Source organism: Copadichromis virginalis, linkage group LG15 (assembly GCF_057382275.1).
Source record: "Copadichromis virginalis isolate Kocher_CV1m ecotype Utaka linkage group LG15, C_Virginalis_male_GT1.1, whole genome shotgun sequence".
NCBI lineage: Eukaryota > Metazoa > Chordata > Actinopteri > Cichliformes > Cichlidae > Copadichromis > Copadichromis virginalis.
The window spans coordinates 6,822,925-6,838,338 of NC_140632.1; the positions used below are offsets into that span (position 1 = coordinate 6,822,925).

The window sequence follows — 15,414 nt, forward strand, 5'->3', positions numbered from 1 at the left end:
GCTAGCACCAGATTGGACTACCTTAACTCTTCGTGGCACAACAAGTTGCTAGAAACATGGCTCTGAGATTTTGATCCATGTTTATTTGATAGCATCACACAGTTGCTGCAGATTTGCCGGCTGCATATCCATCATGCAAATCTCCCACTCCACCGCATCTCAAAGGTGCTCTATTAGATTGAGATCTGCTGGCTGTGGAGATCATTTGATTACACTGAACTCATTGTCATGTTTAAGAAACCAGTTTAAATGATGCTCAGCTCGTGCACAGGAAGAAAATATTTCCACTACGAAGCAGGATGGTTCCACGCTTTCATGTTGTTTATGCCAAATTTGCCCTTTTCTCATCTCTAAAAGATGGCTGTGTGGGAAAATCCCAGCAGATCAGCAGCTTCTGAACTACTCTGACTGTCTGCCCGTCTGGCATTTGCAACCATGCCACGCTCAAATTCCCTTAAAAATCACCTTTCTACCCTACTCTGACGCTCAGTTTAAACTTCAGCAGGTCGTCTTTACCATGCCTACATGCCTAAATGCACTGAGGTGCTGCCATGTGTCTAAATAGACATATGCATCAATGAGCAGCTGAACAGGTATACCTAATAAAGTTGCTGGTGAGTTTAAATCTAAATCTTAGATCAAACCTCTCTCCTTACATTTCTGTCTAGCTCTCAGGGTGCGACATATTCAGACGGCCTCTTCTTTGCTCCTTGTTCGTGTTCTGTCTGAGGATGTAATCAACCTCTTTCTGTCTGTCTCTCTCTGTTTGCCAGGACTCTGACCTTGTCCTGACATTTAACCTGTCCATGCATCGCTCCTGGTGGATGGAGAATGGCCCAGGATGCAGGGTGACGCCCATCACCCCTCCTCCCTCCTGGGCACCCGAGGACCACCGATATATATCTATATCTGGCTGTCTGATGGATTTTCAGTTCATAGAGGTGGCTCATTCCTCGCTGCAGATACTCCTGGCTGTAAGTACTTGAGATGAATAAGTACAATGCACTGTAATTTCAAACTCAAGTGCCTGCATGTAGTAGACATACTCGGGGTTTATTGCTTTAAAAGGCAGTCATGACCTGCTGGTACTGTAGATACAACTGTAGCAGTTTAGAGCCGACTAAATTTGCCATAATTATGAGGGGAACATCAGGCAGCCTCCAAAGGAAAAACCTAATGCCTGTGCATTGAGTGGGCCTGCGTACAGGTGGCTGCATTCACCTATGCTTAACCTGCAACTTCGCACCACGAGAACAGTAAGGCTCTGTCCAGTGATAGCTGGTCAGTACTGGTAAAGAATATTTGGAGATAAGGAAATGGATTTAAATGAATGCAGCTGTCCACCATTAACTCTTCAAAAGTGTGTTAATCCTGTCCTACCTAGCAGATTCATCCATTCTTTTTGCATTTGTCAACATTCTTATTATTATTTCCATAGAGTTCTAGTAAATGTAATATTTTTAATAGGGTTTGTGTCTTTTTATCACATTTTCAAACCCAAGCAACAAGAGGAAAGAGTTTATGAATATTTTTCTGTCATTTCAGCGGTAGAATGACCTAGCTAGAGCTGATTAGGTCTGCTAGTGATCAAAAAAACTCCTAACACAAGCAAAAAAACCCACAAAAGAACTTTTTGTGTATGTCTTAGAACAGAGGTCCCCACCCCCGGGCCACGGACCGGTACCGGTTCGTGAGTCATTTGGTACCAGGCCGCGAGAGTTGAGGCTTTATGGTTTTCAGGGTTTTTATCGTTAACTTGGTTTCCCTGGGTCTTTTCCCGTGTTGTAGTTGGGTGTCTTATTTTGAAAGAAATATTTACGCATTACCATAGCGAGCAGAGAGGAGAACGTTACTCTCAATGTTGTTGGCGCATTTCAGGAGGACGCTGGTAATAATAATGTTACGCAATTACACAGTGAATTCGCGTTTATTTTTATATTTACAAAATACCACAGTTTTTGCCTTGGTCATATCATTTTATTTTGTTGTGTTTATCCGCCACACCTTAAAAGCCAGTCCGTGAAAATATTGTCTGTCATTAAACCAGACCGTGGCGCAAAAAAGGTTAGGGACCGCTGTCTTAGAAAATTAAGTAAAATGAGTTAAACCATCATATTTAAGGGTGTTGTTAGATTAAAGTACATCGAGCCTTTCTTGTTTCCAACCATAAATAAATCTTTTTGATCATAAATAATTACATGGTTCTTTTATTTGACTAAAAAGAAAAAATTTGTCTATCTCTGCATTAGTTTACATGTCCAGGTAAGTATTAACATATGCGGCAATTACATCCTAGGCGTTGTACTTTTTTTGTCTGTGTATGGATATGTGACACGGTGCTTTTAAAATTGCAATTATTCAAATTATATTCGGCTATAAGTTGAACGTATTCTAAAGTGTACCACAGCCATGACAGCTCCTTTGTCTGCTGCAGCGGGTTGGGCCTTTTTAGTACCTGTTTTAGACTAAAATGAGTCTCCATTAAGTTAATAACTCATACCCTCATTAACATAGAATAGGCTGGATAAGCTGCTTTAGAAACCGTTCCTCTATCTCGGTTTTCTGCCTGTCTCTCTGTTTTATTTCATTTTTCCAAACGTGATAGTTTTCCTCTCTGTTTCTCTCTGCCTTCAGTATTTCTTCCTCTCCTGCACTGTCAAACTGTGATAATTAGGAGGATCAGAAGAGAGAACATACAGAGAGAAGTAAAAAGCGAGAATGAGGGAGGCCTGCCACTTCTCATATCAGTTTCCTCTGTACTGTAGCTCTGTTTGTACACATACATTCAAATAAGGAAGTGCACGCAATAAACAAGTCAGAGCTTTAATGCCACGGCCGTGCATCATTACGCCAACAAAGAACAGGGAAAAGGTTTCGGAAGCGAGTGACTCTCCGTCTTTTCGGTTTCATTCTGCATCTCGCTCTCTTGCAGTGCATGACTGTCCCCTTCTCATGCCTACTCTGTGTCTCTCTGACAATCGATAGTGGTGCTTATAGTGTGGCTGAGTGCCAAGCCGCCGCACAGCTGTACCACTGTCTCACTGTAATTGGTGTGTTGAAACACTGTCATGCTCCATGAGCACAAACTCAACAGTCTGACAGGTTCACCAGGCGACCGCCAGCCTTGTTTGGTGGTGGGTTAGAGTTTGCTTGAATTACACCCTAAACTAAATGACTGGTCGTTATCAGGTTGATTGTCTGAATAACCGATGCTTGGTACATAATCCAGCATTGGTCTGTTGGTGTCATTAAAGCTTCGTATTTATTGTTACTTCCTTTTCTGGCACAAAGGCTTTCTAACATGTGACTAACATTGTGAAAAAGGTGTCTTATAATCGAACTATATTGTTTTGCAAAAATCTAAATGGGACTAAACTATGGGCCAGATTTATGTATGCATTGCACTTGTGCAAACTGGGTTTTGACGTTAAAGAAAATTACTGTTATAAAAGAATCATCTGTATTTAAAAAAAGAGCGCAAGGTTACATGTAAGAGATTTTTCAGACTGACTCTGTTGGATTTCTAGGAGCATCTTTCTCAAGGGGCAAATTATAAAGCAGAGAATATTTAAATCAAGCACGCAAACTGAAACATTTGCAATGTGAAGTTTACTCCTTACTTTCTTACTGCTAATAAACAAATTATTATTGAGTATCATTATTGTTGTGTTTACATACACTGCTAAGATGGTGAAGGGTTGCTTACAAGGGGGACTGAATATGAACATATACTCAGTTACCAGTAGGGGGCTCTGTGACTAAGGATGATGGAAGGAGAGAAGAAGTGAAGTGTATGGTGAGATGTAAAATGGCGAACTACTGCTGAATATATACGTTCCATTACAAACCAAGCCGTCTCCGTTCTTCTGTCGAAACACCACAAATTGGCGACGAGGATGAGTGCATCAGTTCCGAGTCCACCATCTTTTCTTCCACATGTAGGTGAGCCGCCGATTCCATTTACTACATGGCGGAAAATATTCGACAATTACATGCTAGTAATCAATGCCACGGGAGACGCATGGCCGGATGCTAGGAAACGCGCTGTTTTGCTACACTGCTTGGGCCCGGAGGGACAGCGGTTATTCTACACGTTACCGGAGCAAGGTGATACATATGCTGACGCCATGAGCACACTGGAGAAGCACTTTGTGCCGAAAGTGAATGTCGTGGCGTGCCGTCATACATTCAGACAGCGTATGCAACGAGCGGATGAGACTGTTTCTCAGTATGTGGTGGCTCTGAGAGCGTTAGCTTCATCTTGTAACTTTGGACAAATGGAAAGTGAAATGATAAGAGATCAGTTGATCTCCAATGCTCATCTCAGCGCTGTGAAAGACAAACTGTTACTGGAGGATGAACTCACACTGGATAAGGCTCTAACTATTGCGAGCCAGGTAGAAGCAGCAGTCAAAAACGCTACTCTACTCTCCACACCCGGCTCGTGTCCGACCGCGCCTGTTCAGACAGTCGACGCGGCAAATTCCCACTCTCACCAGAGGAGAGGACCTCGCCCCGCTAAAGGCTGCACTCCAGACCAACGCAAACGGGGAGGTTCAAAGCAGCAGCAGCGGAAGTGCTTCAGGTGTGGTTCTCACAAGCACTTAGCTAATGATAAAAACTGCCCGGCTGCTTCTTCAAAATGCAATAACTGCGGGAAAAAGGGACATTTTGCCAAGGTATGTAAGTCGTCAGTCAGTGAAGTGAGAGAAGTAGTGGTTCCAGAATTGGCAGTACTGTGCGTGCAAGATGCTAAAATGATGGCAGCTATTCAAGATAAGCTTACCTGCACTGTCGACATTGAAACTGTACAAGGTGGCTCTAAGACAGTAGAGCTGATAGTAGACACTGGAGCTTCTGTGTCTATTCTGCCAGAAACTATCTACAGACAGTATTTTGCAGACTGTTCACTGGTGCGACCTAAAGTCAAACTAGTTACTTATGCTAAAGATGAGTTGGCTGTGATGGGTTGTCTGCCTGCATCAGTTGCACTGCATGCACAGAATGAAAAAGTTCCTGCTTCCTTCTACATTGTCAAAGCTGGTTCCCCGCTATTAGGCCTCGACCTCATTAGAGCACTGAACGTCTGCATCGTCGGAGGCAAAGTGGACCGTATTCAGGATGAAACTGCAGATGAGCCGGATTCGTCTAACCAGAAGTCTGCTGTGTACAATGTTGATCCTATTCCACCAGCTCAACTTGGATGTGTTAAAGGGTTCATCCATAAAGTACAGGTAAACAACAATGTGCGGCCTGTACGCCAAAAGCTGAGACGCCTGCCATTAAGTGTACGTACAGAGGTGTCAGCAGAACTCTCTCGCTTACTCAAAGCTGGCATAATTGAAAGGATCGATGCAGCTGAGTGGGTGAGTCCTTTGGTCGTGGCCAGAAAGCGAAAAAAGGAGTTGAGACTGTGTGTTGACCTTCGTGAACCCAATAAGAGCATTATTGCTGACTGCCATCCTCTTCCTCATATGGAGGATCTGTTTTCTGACTTGGCAGGTGCCACTCACTACAGCCAGATTGACCTCAGCTCAGCATACCACCAATTACCTTTGCATCCGGAGAGCCGCAAGCTGACTGCTTTCATCACTCATGAGGGACTGTTCCAGTTCACACGTGTCCCATTTGGCCTAGCATCAGCACCTTCGGCGTTCCAGAAAATGATGCAAACGGTCCTGAAAGATCTGCCTGGTGTTCGCAACTACTTGGATGACATCATCGTCTACGGAACATCAAAGGAGGTGCATGATATACGCCTGCAAGCTGTTCTCCAACGTCTCAGAGATGTCGGCCTGCAGATTAATGCTGGGAAAAGTTCCTTTTGCCAGTCACACATCACATTCCTGGGCCATGTAATCTCAAAGGAAGGCCTACGTCCAAGCCAACATCACCTTACTGCTATTGCCGAGGCTCCTGCTCCAAAGGATATGGCTGCATTGCGCTCGTTCCTGGGTTTGTCATCCTGGTTCAGTAAATTTATTCCAGATTATGCTACACTGGTGGAACCACTGCGACAGTTGCTGAAAACAGACATCAAAGTTGAACTCCAGTGGAACGAGGCAGCGCGTGAGAGCTTCAGTGACCTGAAAAAACTCCTTCTGGAAAGTCCCGCACTTGCCGTCTATGACCCTGACTTACCTGCTTTTATCACCACAGACGCATCAGACTATGGGCTAGGCGCTGTGTTGACACAGTTACATCCAGATCAAGTGGAGCGGGTTGTGGCGTTCGCCTCCCGAACACTGTCTCCTGCTGAAAGAAAGTACTCCACCACAGAAAAGGAGGCGTTAGCCTGTGTCTGGGCGGTGGAAAGATGGCGTACATATGTATGGGGCCGCAGATTCACACTTCGTACTGACCACCAAGCTCTTACTACCCTTCTCAGCACCAAAGGTATGAACAGAGCGGGCATGAGAATCGCACGATGGTCTGCAAGGCTGATGTGTTTTCAGTATGATGTGCAGTACCGTCCTGGTGTTCAGAATGTCATCGCAGACTGCCTCTCACGGGTTCCCCTGATGTACTCCAGCACTGACATTGATGCTGAAAAAGACCTTCTCTTGGAGATAGCTGAAGTTTCTCCTCTCTTGACAGCGACACCGTTGACGGATTTTAAAGCTGAATGTGAGGACTGCCCTGACCTTTCTCTGCTGCAACAGGTTATCCGCTCAGGCTGGCCTAAGGTGAAAAGGTCTCTCCCACCTGAGATACAGCCGTATTTCCTGGTGCGACATGAACTTGCTGTGGAATCACCGTTGGTTTTCCGGGGGACACGTCTGGTGGTCCCAAGGTCCCTGCGGGAAAAGGTGATATGCCTCGCACACGAAGGTCACCAGGGCATAGTTCGCACAAAGCAGCGGCTCAGAGAGCTTTACTGGTGGCCATGCATGGATACTCAAGTCCATGCGATTCTGTCATCGTGCTCAGTCTGTCAATTGTGTGACAAAACGGCCAAAACTGCTCCTACTCCCTTACAGCCGGTTCAGTTTCTAGATGGTCCCTTTCAGCATGTGGCCGTTGACATTGTTGGACCTTTTGACCGCGGGTCGCAGGACTGCAGGTTTGCCATCACACTGGTCGATTACTTCAGCAAATGGCCAGAAGTAGCCTTTACTTCATCAGCTACTACAGACACTGTGATTAGGTTCTTGTCTTCAGTTTTTGCACGGGAGGGAAACCCTTGTGAGCTTACCACAGATAATGGACCACAATTCACTTCATCTGCCTTTGCTGATTTCCTGACGGAAAGGGGCATCAAGCACATCAGAACAAGTGTGTATCACCCTCAAGCGAACGGGTGTGTTGAAAGATTCAACAGAGTGCTGAAGGACTGTGTTCAGGCTGCACAGGTGTCCCAGAAGCTGTGGAAGCCCGCCGTGACAGAGATGCTACAGAATTACCGTGCTACAGCTCATGCAACGACTGGAGCAGCTCCGTTCCAGCTTCTCAGAGGGAGACCCATGAGAACAAAGCTAAATGTCCTGCCGTTTCCCAAAGACACAGGACAGTATGACCAATGCAGGGCCAGAGTCTCTCACCAGCAACGTAAGAGTAAACGCTACACTGATGCAAAGAGGGGGGCAAAACCTCCCCAGCTTGTGGTCGGTGGGGAAGGGAGAGAGACAGTTCACTGATCCACTGTCAGTGCAGCAACAGACTGGACTGAGCACCTTCATCTTGAGTGATGGAAAGAGATGGAATGCAGCCCGTCTCTCACTCTGCCGCGCAGAGAATGCTGAGCCGTTGCAGGCTGGTGACGAGGTTGAAAATAACACAAGAGAAACTCCTAAAAGACCTTCTGTTCCTAACAGACCGAGACAGTTACCAGCTTGGACCAAGGATTATGTTATGAAATGAGTTTAAAAAAAAAAAAATGAAAAGAAAAAAAAGTGAAAAAAAACACGCTTGAGCTGTTGGGTGCTAATGTTAAGTTCCATACTGCTAGTTCTGAGGTCCAAGTATAATAGAGGATTGATTTACTGTGATTTATTTGTGAGTTTTGTGACTTAAGGTTGTTAAGTTACTACAGTAACCTTAACGGTACAAGTATTCATTATAAAGGACGATTTAGGCACCATAACAAGATTGTATGTTAAGATCACGGGTATAGTTCAAACACCCAGTAATGTTATAAGTGAAATAGGTATTGAAAATGCTGTCTGGTTGCAAAGTTTACTACTGATAATGTTCTGTGCAAATAGTAATGTTGCCATACTAAGTAAGTAATACTGAGGTAGTAGAATTCTGTGAGAATGAGGAGAGATGTTGTGTTTACATACACTGCTAAGATGGTGAAGGGTTGCTTACAAGGGGGACTGAATATGAACATATACTCAGTTACCAGTAGGGGGCTCTGTGACTAAGGATGATGGAAGGAGAGAAGAAGTGAAGTGTATGGTGAGATGTAAAATGGCGAACTACTGCTGAATATATACGTTCCATTACAAACCAAGCCGTCTCCGTTCTTCTGTCGAAACACCACAATTATGATCTTTTTCCTTGATGTTTATGGCATCTCAAGCTCCCATAACATTAAAGAGTCATTAACGAAAGGCAAGAGCATGAGCCAAAAGTTCAGAAAGAGTTGAATTACATTTGTAAACTCACCTGTTTTGAAATGTCCTACTTTATGACACATTATTTAAGTGGCAAAGCATGTTTGAAAGGTGATAATGATTGGGGGTGTGCATGGATGATTGGATGACATTCGACTGAAAAAGAGCTCAGAGGACCTCATTAAAGAAAACACCAAAACATGAACAGGTTAATCTCATTATTTGCTCTTGTCAAGTTTGAACTTACACACCCCAGGTGATTGGATCCTGGAGCAACGTTAATGGTGCTGGATCAATACTAACAGGTAATATCTGACAACCTGACAAAAAGGGGTAATGCTTGTGTTTTCAAGAATTAAAGGCTCTCGTGTTTCGATGGTGGGGGGAATTTAAATGTAGACAAGTCTGGACAGTGTGAGGAAGACAAATAGCCACTGAAGCATTGCAGCTGTCAGGTTCTTCAACACTGCATGTTTTTGTTTGTCTGGGTGGTTAGTTGGGTGTGTGATGGACTAGTTTGCTTTTCTAAGTGTCTCGCAGCAGTTGGATTTTCGTCTCCAGTTTACTGACTTCATGTGATGTAACAACTGTGACCGCAAATCTATTTTAGTTTTTTTTTTTTCCCTACAACAGATGAGAATATTTGTCTCATAAGAAAACAACTCGTTCCACAGTCAGTCTCGTTGGGCTTTGTCCCATGGTTCATTTATTTCATAAAGTGTATATGATAAATCGTTAATTGGTTTGCTGCCTGACTTTTACAGTGAATTACTGTGTTAATTTTGAAGAGTGGACTAATTAGCTTTCTAAACTTTCAATTCCTTTACAGTTTGTTCCACAGAGTGAATATCAGCTGTACTGACGTAGAGCATAAGGCTTCTCCGGGGAGAACTGGAGCGTGCTCAGTGAAATGTAGGCCTTCAATCCCAGACGATAGCACAGTGGGGAAATGCACGAGCGTTACTTCTTTAATTACGTTTTTTTTTCCCCCTCAGCGCTATTGTACATCCTAATAGCACAAACAAAGTGATAATTATATTAAACAACATTATCTAAGAGGCTGTCTGCTGGCTCCGTGGTCTAAAGTGCATGCCTGCAAGTAATTTCAGTGATTAGCATAACTTCATCTAAAGTGGAGATACTAATCAGTGAAATCACCTACTGTTGTTTTTTGTTTTCTTTCTCTGATTGGGAGGAATGGCTGCATATAGCCTGGTCCCCACACACAGCTGAGTAACCCTGTCTCTGAGACATAATCGACTGATGAAAATTACCATTAGCTATGTCGGCTTGTTTGCATGTTACAACTCTGCACAGAGAATATGCTTAAATCAGGAGCACTTAAAACCAGGGAATTGATTTTATCTTTATTCTTCACTTTGAGAAAGAGACTGGGCATTTATTATTATTATGATGGACTAAAACACTTTCCTCCACCCTTTTCAAAATATATCATTATATTGCATTCCTGCTCTTTTCATAATGTGTCCAAAGAATCCTCCTTGTTTCAACGTGGTCTTCTGACACAGTGTTCTTTTGGTCTTGTATGTATGATATTGTCATCCTTCTCCTGATGAACCACATCTCTGTTTTCTTGATGGTGTCTCTTTTTTTAGTTTTTGTTTTGTTTAAAACAAATTAAGTATTAATTAAAGCTGTAAATTTTCACTCCTGCTCTTGGTGACAAAATATAATACACCACACCCTCGCCACACCCTCAACTCCCCCAGCATTTGTTTAAGTTTTAGAGGACATCATCAGCACGTAAATAGATTTAATCCAATGGATGCGACATCTTCGTCACAACACAATTTATCTTCAGTACAATTCCACAGACAGCTGTAATGGATTTGCTCATTGGAGATGAATTCATTTCTCATCAAAGAGCAATACATCCACAACACAAGGCAAGATTAGCAGACAAATAGACAACAGCTCTATCGTTAAGATTCAGAATGAACACTGTGAATGTTATGAGAATAAAGCAACAGTGAATGGGAGGGGTAATTGGTGGTGGTGGTCATGTATTAACCTGCGGATCTACTCAGCTGGTTTAAGATCTACTTAAAAAGCACTGTGCTTCATTCAAAATGTTAACTCCTCTTCATTTCTGGTGTAGAACTGACTGCGTCACTGGGAGACTGACTTATGCATGCACGTCCATGGCATCTGTCATTGCTTTTCTAACAGGTCTCATCCCGTGATGGTATCAGTGAATTATTGCTCTCAGGCCATGCAGAACGTAGAGTTTCCATCCTTACCGAACACCAGCTGCTTGACATTCAACTAATTTCTCCCTGCGCTCCGTTCAAAACTTCCAGGTGTTATCAGAATCACTGCTAAGGGAACATTTGGAGCATCATGATTGTAGAAAAGTATGATGATTCACTTATCTTCCTTTTGTCTAATGGGATTTCTTTGGCTGCGTAGCACACAGCGGCAATGAAAGTGATTTTAGCAATGTGGCAATGTTCCTGAGGATTTTGGCCTGTTGAAAGAAAAACAAAGACCTGGTAAAAGTTCAGATATCCTGACAATGCACTGCCACTGACATTTACTTTTCCTTTGGCGCCACTAGAGGTTGATATTTGTGGTTTTCCATATCATTTCTCACCCCAGCTCACAGAACCTCTCATATAGCTGTAGACTCTTAGTGCAAGATTTATTAAGCAAGAGCCCGGAAAAAGTGCAGATGGAAGTTGAAAGTTCTTTGGGTGATCCACTACCATCTATGATCACAGATGGAGCTAGTTTATTCAAGTGATAACAACCAAAATCTAGCAGGAGTTTCTCCAATTAGCAGATTGTAAAGCAGACAGACCAACTAATAACACTTGCACAGCTTGCTACTTATAATCTGACAGACACAGCTAAGTGTTTGCTTAGGTTTTTGCTTATGAACAGCATGAATAGAATGGTGGACAAAATCCTCCATCAGGGGTGTTTTGACTCCTTCTCTGGCTAATTTCTGACATCTCAAATTTCAGGATTTATACGTAGAAAAGCGGCTTCACTGCAAACAATTTAGCCATTTAAAAGGAACAGAGATATGCAGATATGGCTCTAAACATTTGAGCAATGAGCTGCTCTTAAACTGTTATTATGCACTTGTACTTATAACCACTACCAGGATGATGTCAATAGAAAATTAGGTAAGACATGATTTTTTTTTCTGTATCAAATAATGGTGCAATTAGCTGGAAATTGCCAACTGCAAGCCTTGATATTCATGTTGTATGACTTTTCTTTCTCTTCTTTCCATAAAAGAGGAACTCATGAATGGGAATCTACAAATACATGTGGAGCTCACTGCACGTCTTTATTAAATATCATTAGTAAATCTTACATCCTATTATTTTGTACTTTGGGTTTATTTGCAGATTAGTAGTATTGACAACTTCACACTTAACAATCACACCTGTGGGTAGCTGAGTCCAGGCCTTGCCAGATAATGGCATTTACCATCGCAACACCCCATTTCATTCTTACTTCATTTAATAAATTAATTGAATCATTGTTAACATGGACTAATCTGTTATAAATGCCAAATGGGAGCCGTAAAACAAATACACCAAGAAGAAGAGTTGAGATTGAAAACATGCACGTGCATGTGTATCAGCTACTCACAGACACTGTGAAACTAGGAGGTGTAACTGCAGTGCAGGAAGGCCACTTTGCCATCGTTATCATTGCAAACATTTGTTCAGAACACTCTGTTCAAGCTCTGAAGGGGAGAAATGTTGCAGTCAACTACATCGAAGCGGGAAGAACATGCATATCTCACAATTTATCACCCATACCATTACTTTTCTCTACCTTGGAATAATGCAACTAGGTTTTACGGACTTACTGTTGCATAACTAACTACATTTGCAGTGTTTACCATGGCAACAGGCATTCGATAAACGGTATGTTTAAGAAATGGGACAAACTCCTGCCTCCTGGGATTGCATGCGCCCTTGTGCTCATAAAACCTAATAAGAATAAAGGGCTTCTGCTCTGAGTGAGGTGCACGGTGCTGTGCGGCGAAATGGTGAAGCTGTACAAGTTATTGCTTGTCAGGCTGATCAGGGGCAGGGATCCTGTCTGAGTTGATGCTGAAGTGGTGCTTTTTCCATTTCCACTCGTCACACTGAACATCGCTCAGTAACTAGGAAACCTAAATCCACAGACAAAATGAAAAAAAGGAGCCAGAGTCTGTCTGAGAAACCTGGGGGTATAGCTCACTAAAAGGCAGAAAGCATGTACTGTGGAGAAGCTAAAACACCGTATTTCTTTCTTTTTACAATCCCCGATAAAAAAAAAAGTTGATTTTAGAGAGGCCTAGTTTCTGAGAAGTAAAGATGGGAAAGGTTTTACCAATCTGCAAAAAAATTGTGTCTTTCAATTGTTGAACACTTTCAGAATAATGTTCTTAGTGGATCGCGGGTGCTGAACTGGTCGGCCTGCGATCCACTAAGCCCAGCAACTACTCTTATCAGTTCCCAGATGGTTACAGACTGTCAAAAAGAGGTGATGCTACAAACTGCTAAACATGGCCCTGTCCCAATGTTTTGGAGACATGTTTAAAATGACCTCTTTTTTTCCTTAAAATGGTACATTTTCACAGCTCAAACATTTGATGTGATTTCTATTCTTGTTTGTGAATAACATAGGTGTTTATGAGAGTTGCAAATCATGCCATTCAGTTTTTATTTATACACACACCTGTTTTGTAATTGTCTGTGAGTTGTATCTTACACTGACAATGTGTTTCTAGTTGGTTGCTATTGGCACTTTTTAATCAAAATCTTAGTCAAAACTAAAAATGTGGTTTGGAAGTGTTTGGCCCTGCAAAACCTAAAATAACAAATATGCTATTTTCCAGGGTTCATGAGCAGGAAAGTCCAAATATAACTGCAGGGATCAAACATAGACACACCCAGAACTCCAGCAATAAACAAGATAAGGAACACACATGCTTACAGCCCCATAGCTAATATTGGTGAACCCCAGCTACCTTATTTGGATTTCTTGACTCCAGGACGAGATATAATCAGACTTATTGTAAACAGGATATTATGTTTATATGCAGCAAACACCAAAAACGGAATACTTGAGTTTCACGAATATTAACAGGATATTGATGTGCAGAGAAACGTACTCCGTCACAGCTGATCAGAATGTTCCCTATCGCGGGGCGGGCATGGCTCTCCGCTCCCTGTTCAGTCGCGCTAACACAACTGCACCCAAAAGTCATTTTCAGAGCCAATGAGCCTGCAGAAGAAGACAGAACAAGCTCCCAATCATTGGTGGAAAACTCCCTAAACTCTTCATAGTCTTTTAAGCAACATTTTGACTTTGCAATGCAAAAAGTCTGCTTCAAGTGAATACTAATATAAAAATCATTTCAAGCTGGATTGGCGGCAGACAGGAGACGCAGCCTGAGGTCGAGGTCATCCTAATCTTTGAAATGATGCTGTCAGTAGTACCGACAGCTGCGATGTTGTAGGACGTAAACTTATCAGCATCTTTGACCAGTGGATATTTCTCATGGCATATCTGCTGCACAAAGCACATTTGTTTTCTCATCAGTTTTGATCCCCCCGCTGATACCGGCAGCAGTTTCCTCCTCCTGTATGTGGCTTAGCTTTAAGTAAATTCATCTACCGCGCAGCGAAACACTGTATTCCTGACTCATTTCCTTGTGTGAGGCAGAGGAGAGAGCGAGTACAAGGTGGAAGGAAATGGGATGTATAATGGCAAGAGAAAAAGGAAGAGAAGCTGGAAGGAATAGTCAGTGTGAGAAACGGAGGGGAGCTTTGGGAGCTGAACATTATTTAGAGTAAATGAGGTCAGGACCTTGAGATATACACTGAATCTCAAATGTAGCTCCTCACATTTGCAGCTAGCTGAGTGTTTGTGTGTGTGTGTGTGTGTGTGTGTGTGTGTGTGTGTGTGTGTGTGTGTGTGTGTGTGTGTGTGTGTGTGTGTTGGCATCCGTCCATGTAGTCAATAGAATACCAACCAGGTCAATGTCATTTTCCCAACACTTAAAGCCATATTTCAGCAATAAGTCCTCTTTATTCAGGGTAATAGGTTAAATTAATGCCTCATACAAACACACGTGTATACCTATTTTTCCTCCCATCCCACGTTTTATCTCTTCCCTCCATCCTCTTCTCCTCCTCTGTCATCGCGGGGTAATAAGGTCACTAAAATCCTGACCTTACATCGACTGCACCTTCCTGCATCTTTGCTCCAATCGGCCACCTCCTATCGGTCTCCTAGGAAACAGACAGCCAATGGGAAAGCAGATCAGATAGCAAAAGGTGTTTTGCTGGTGTGGATCGCTGTACCACAGTCTAAACATAACCCACACAGATACACACATGTTTAATGTAAGCTTCTCCCTGTAACAATCACAGCACAGAGCTGCAGCATCCTTTTTTGATTGTTTGGCCCTCATTATTTCCAGGTATGTGAATGGCTTCAAACGGACATGACATGATGAGATGGAAGACTGTGAGGTTCACCTCTGGTTGTACGCTTACAAAGCCCTGCCCCACAGCGGTGGTGTAAGGTTTTCATTCTGATGATAATCACAAATGTAGCATTATCTGCCTTGACTTTGTAAGCTAGAGTTATTGCTTGTGACCGAGGCAATAGACGGCACATGTTTACCCACAGCATGTGCATTAAAACAGTGTCTGTGGAGCTCTAAAACCATGAAAATTTGGGATAACCTTGTGGTTGTCATTGAAAATATGTTTTTGCACACACACACACACACACAGCGCTCTATTTTGGAGCAAAATACCACAGTGCTGTTCCGCTCCACTTCCACCAACACCTGTTTTCTCTGTCTGTTCCAACT

General features: G+C 42.9%; 1 protein-coding gene across 2 annotated transcripts in view; it reads left to right on the plus strand.

Annotated features, from left to right (window-relative positions):
- nkain2 (sodium/potassium transporting ATPase interacting 2) overlaps positions 1-15,414 on the plus strand; it is a 113,436-nt gene that overhangs the window by 75,399 nt on the left and 22,623 nt on the right. For both annotated transcript variants that reach the window (XM_085431571.1, XM_085431570.1), the window contains exon 4: positions 774-974. In XM_085431571.1, coding sequence (XP_085287697.1) covers positions 774-974 — 201 coding nt within the window. The remainder of the gene's footprint in view (positions 1-773; positions 975-15,414) is intronic.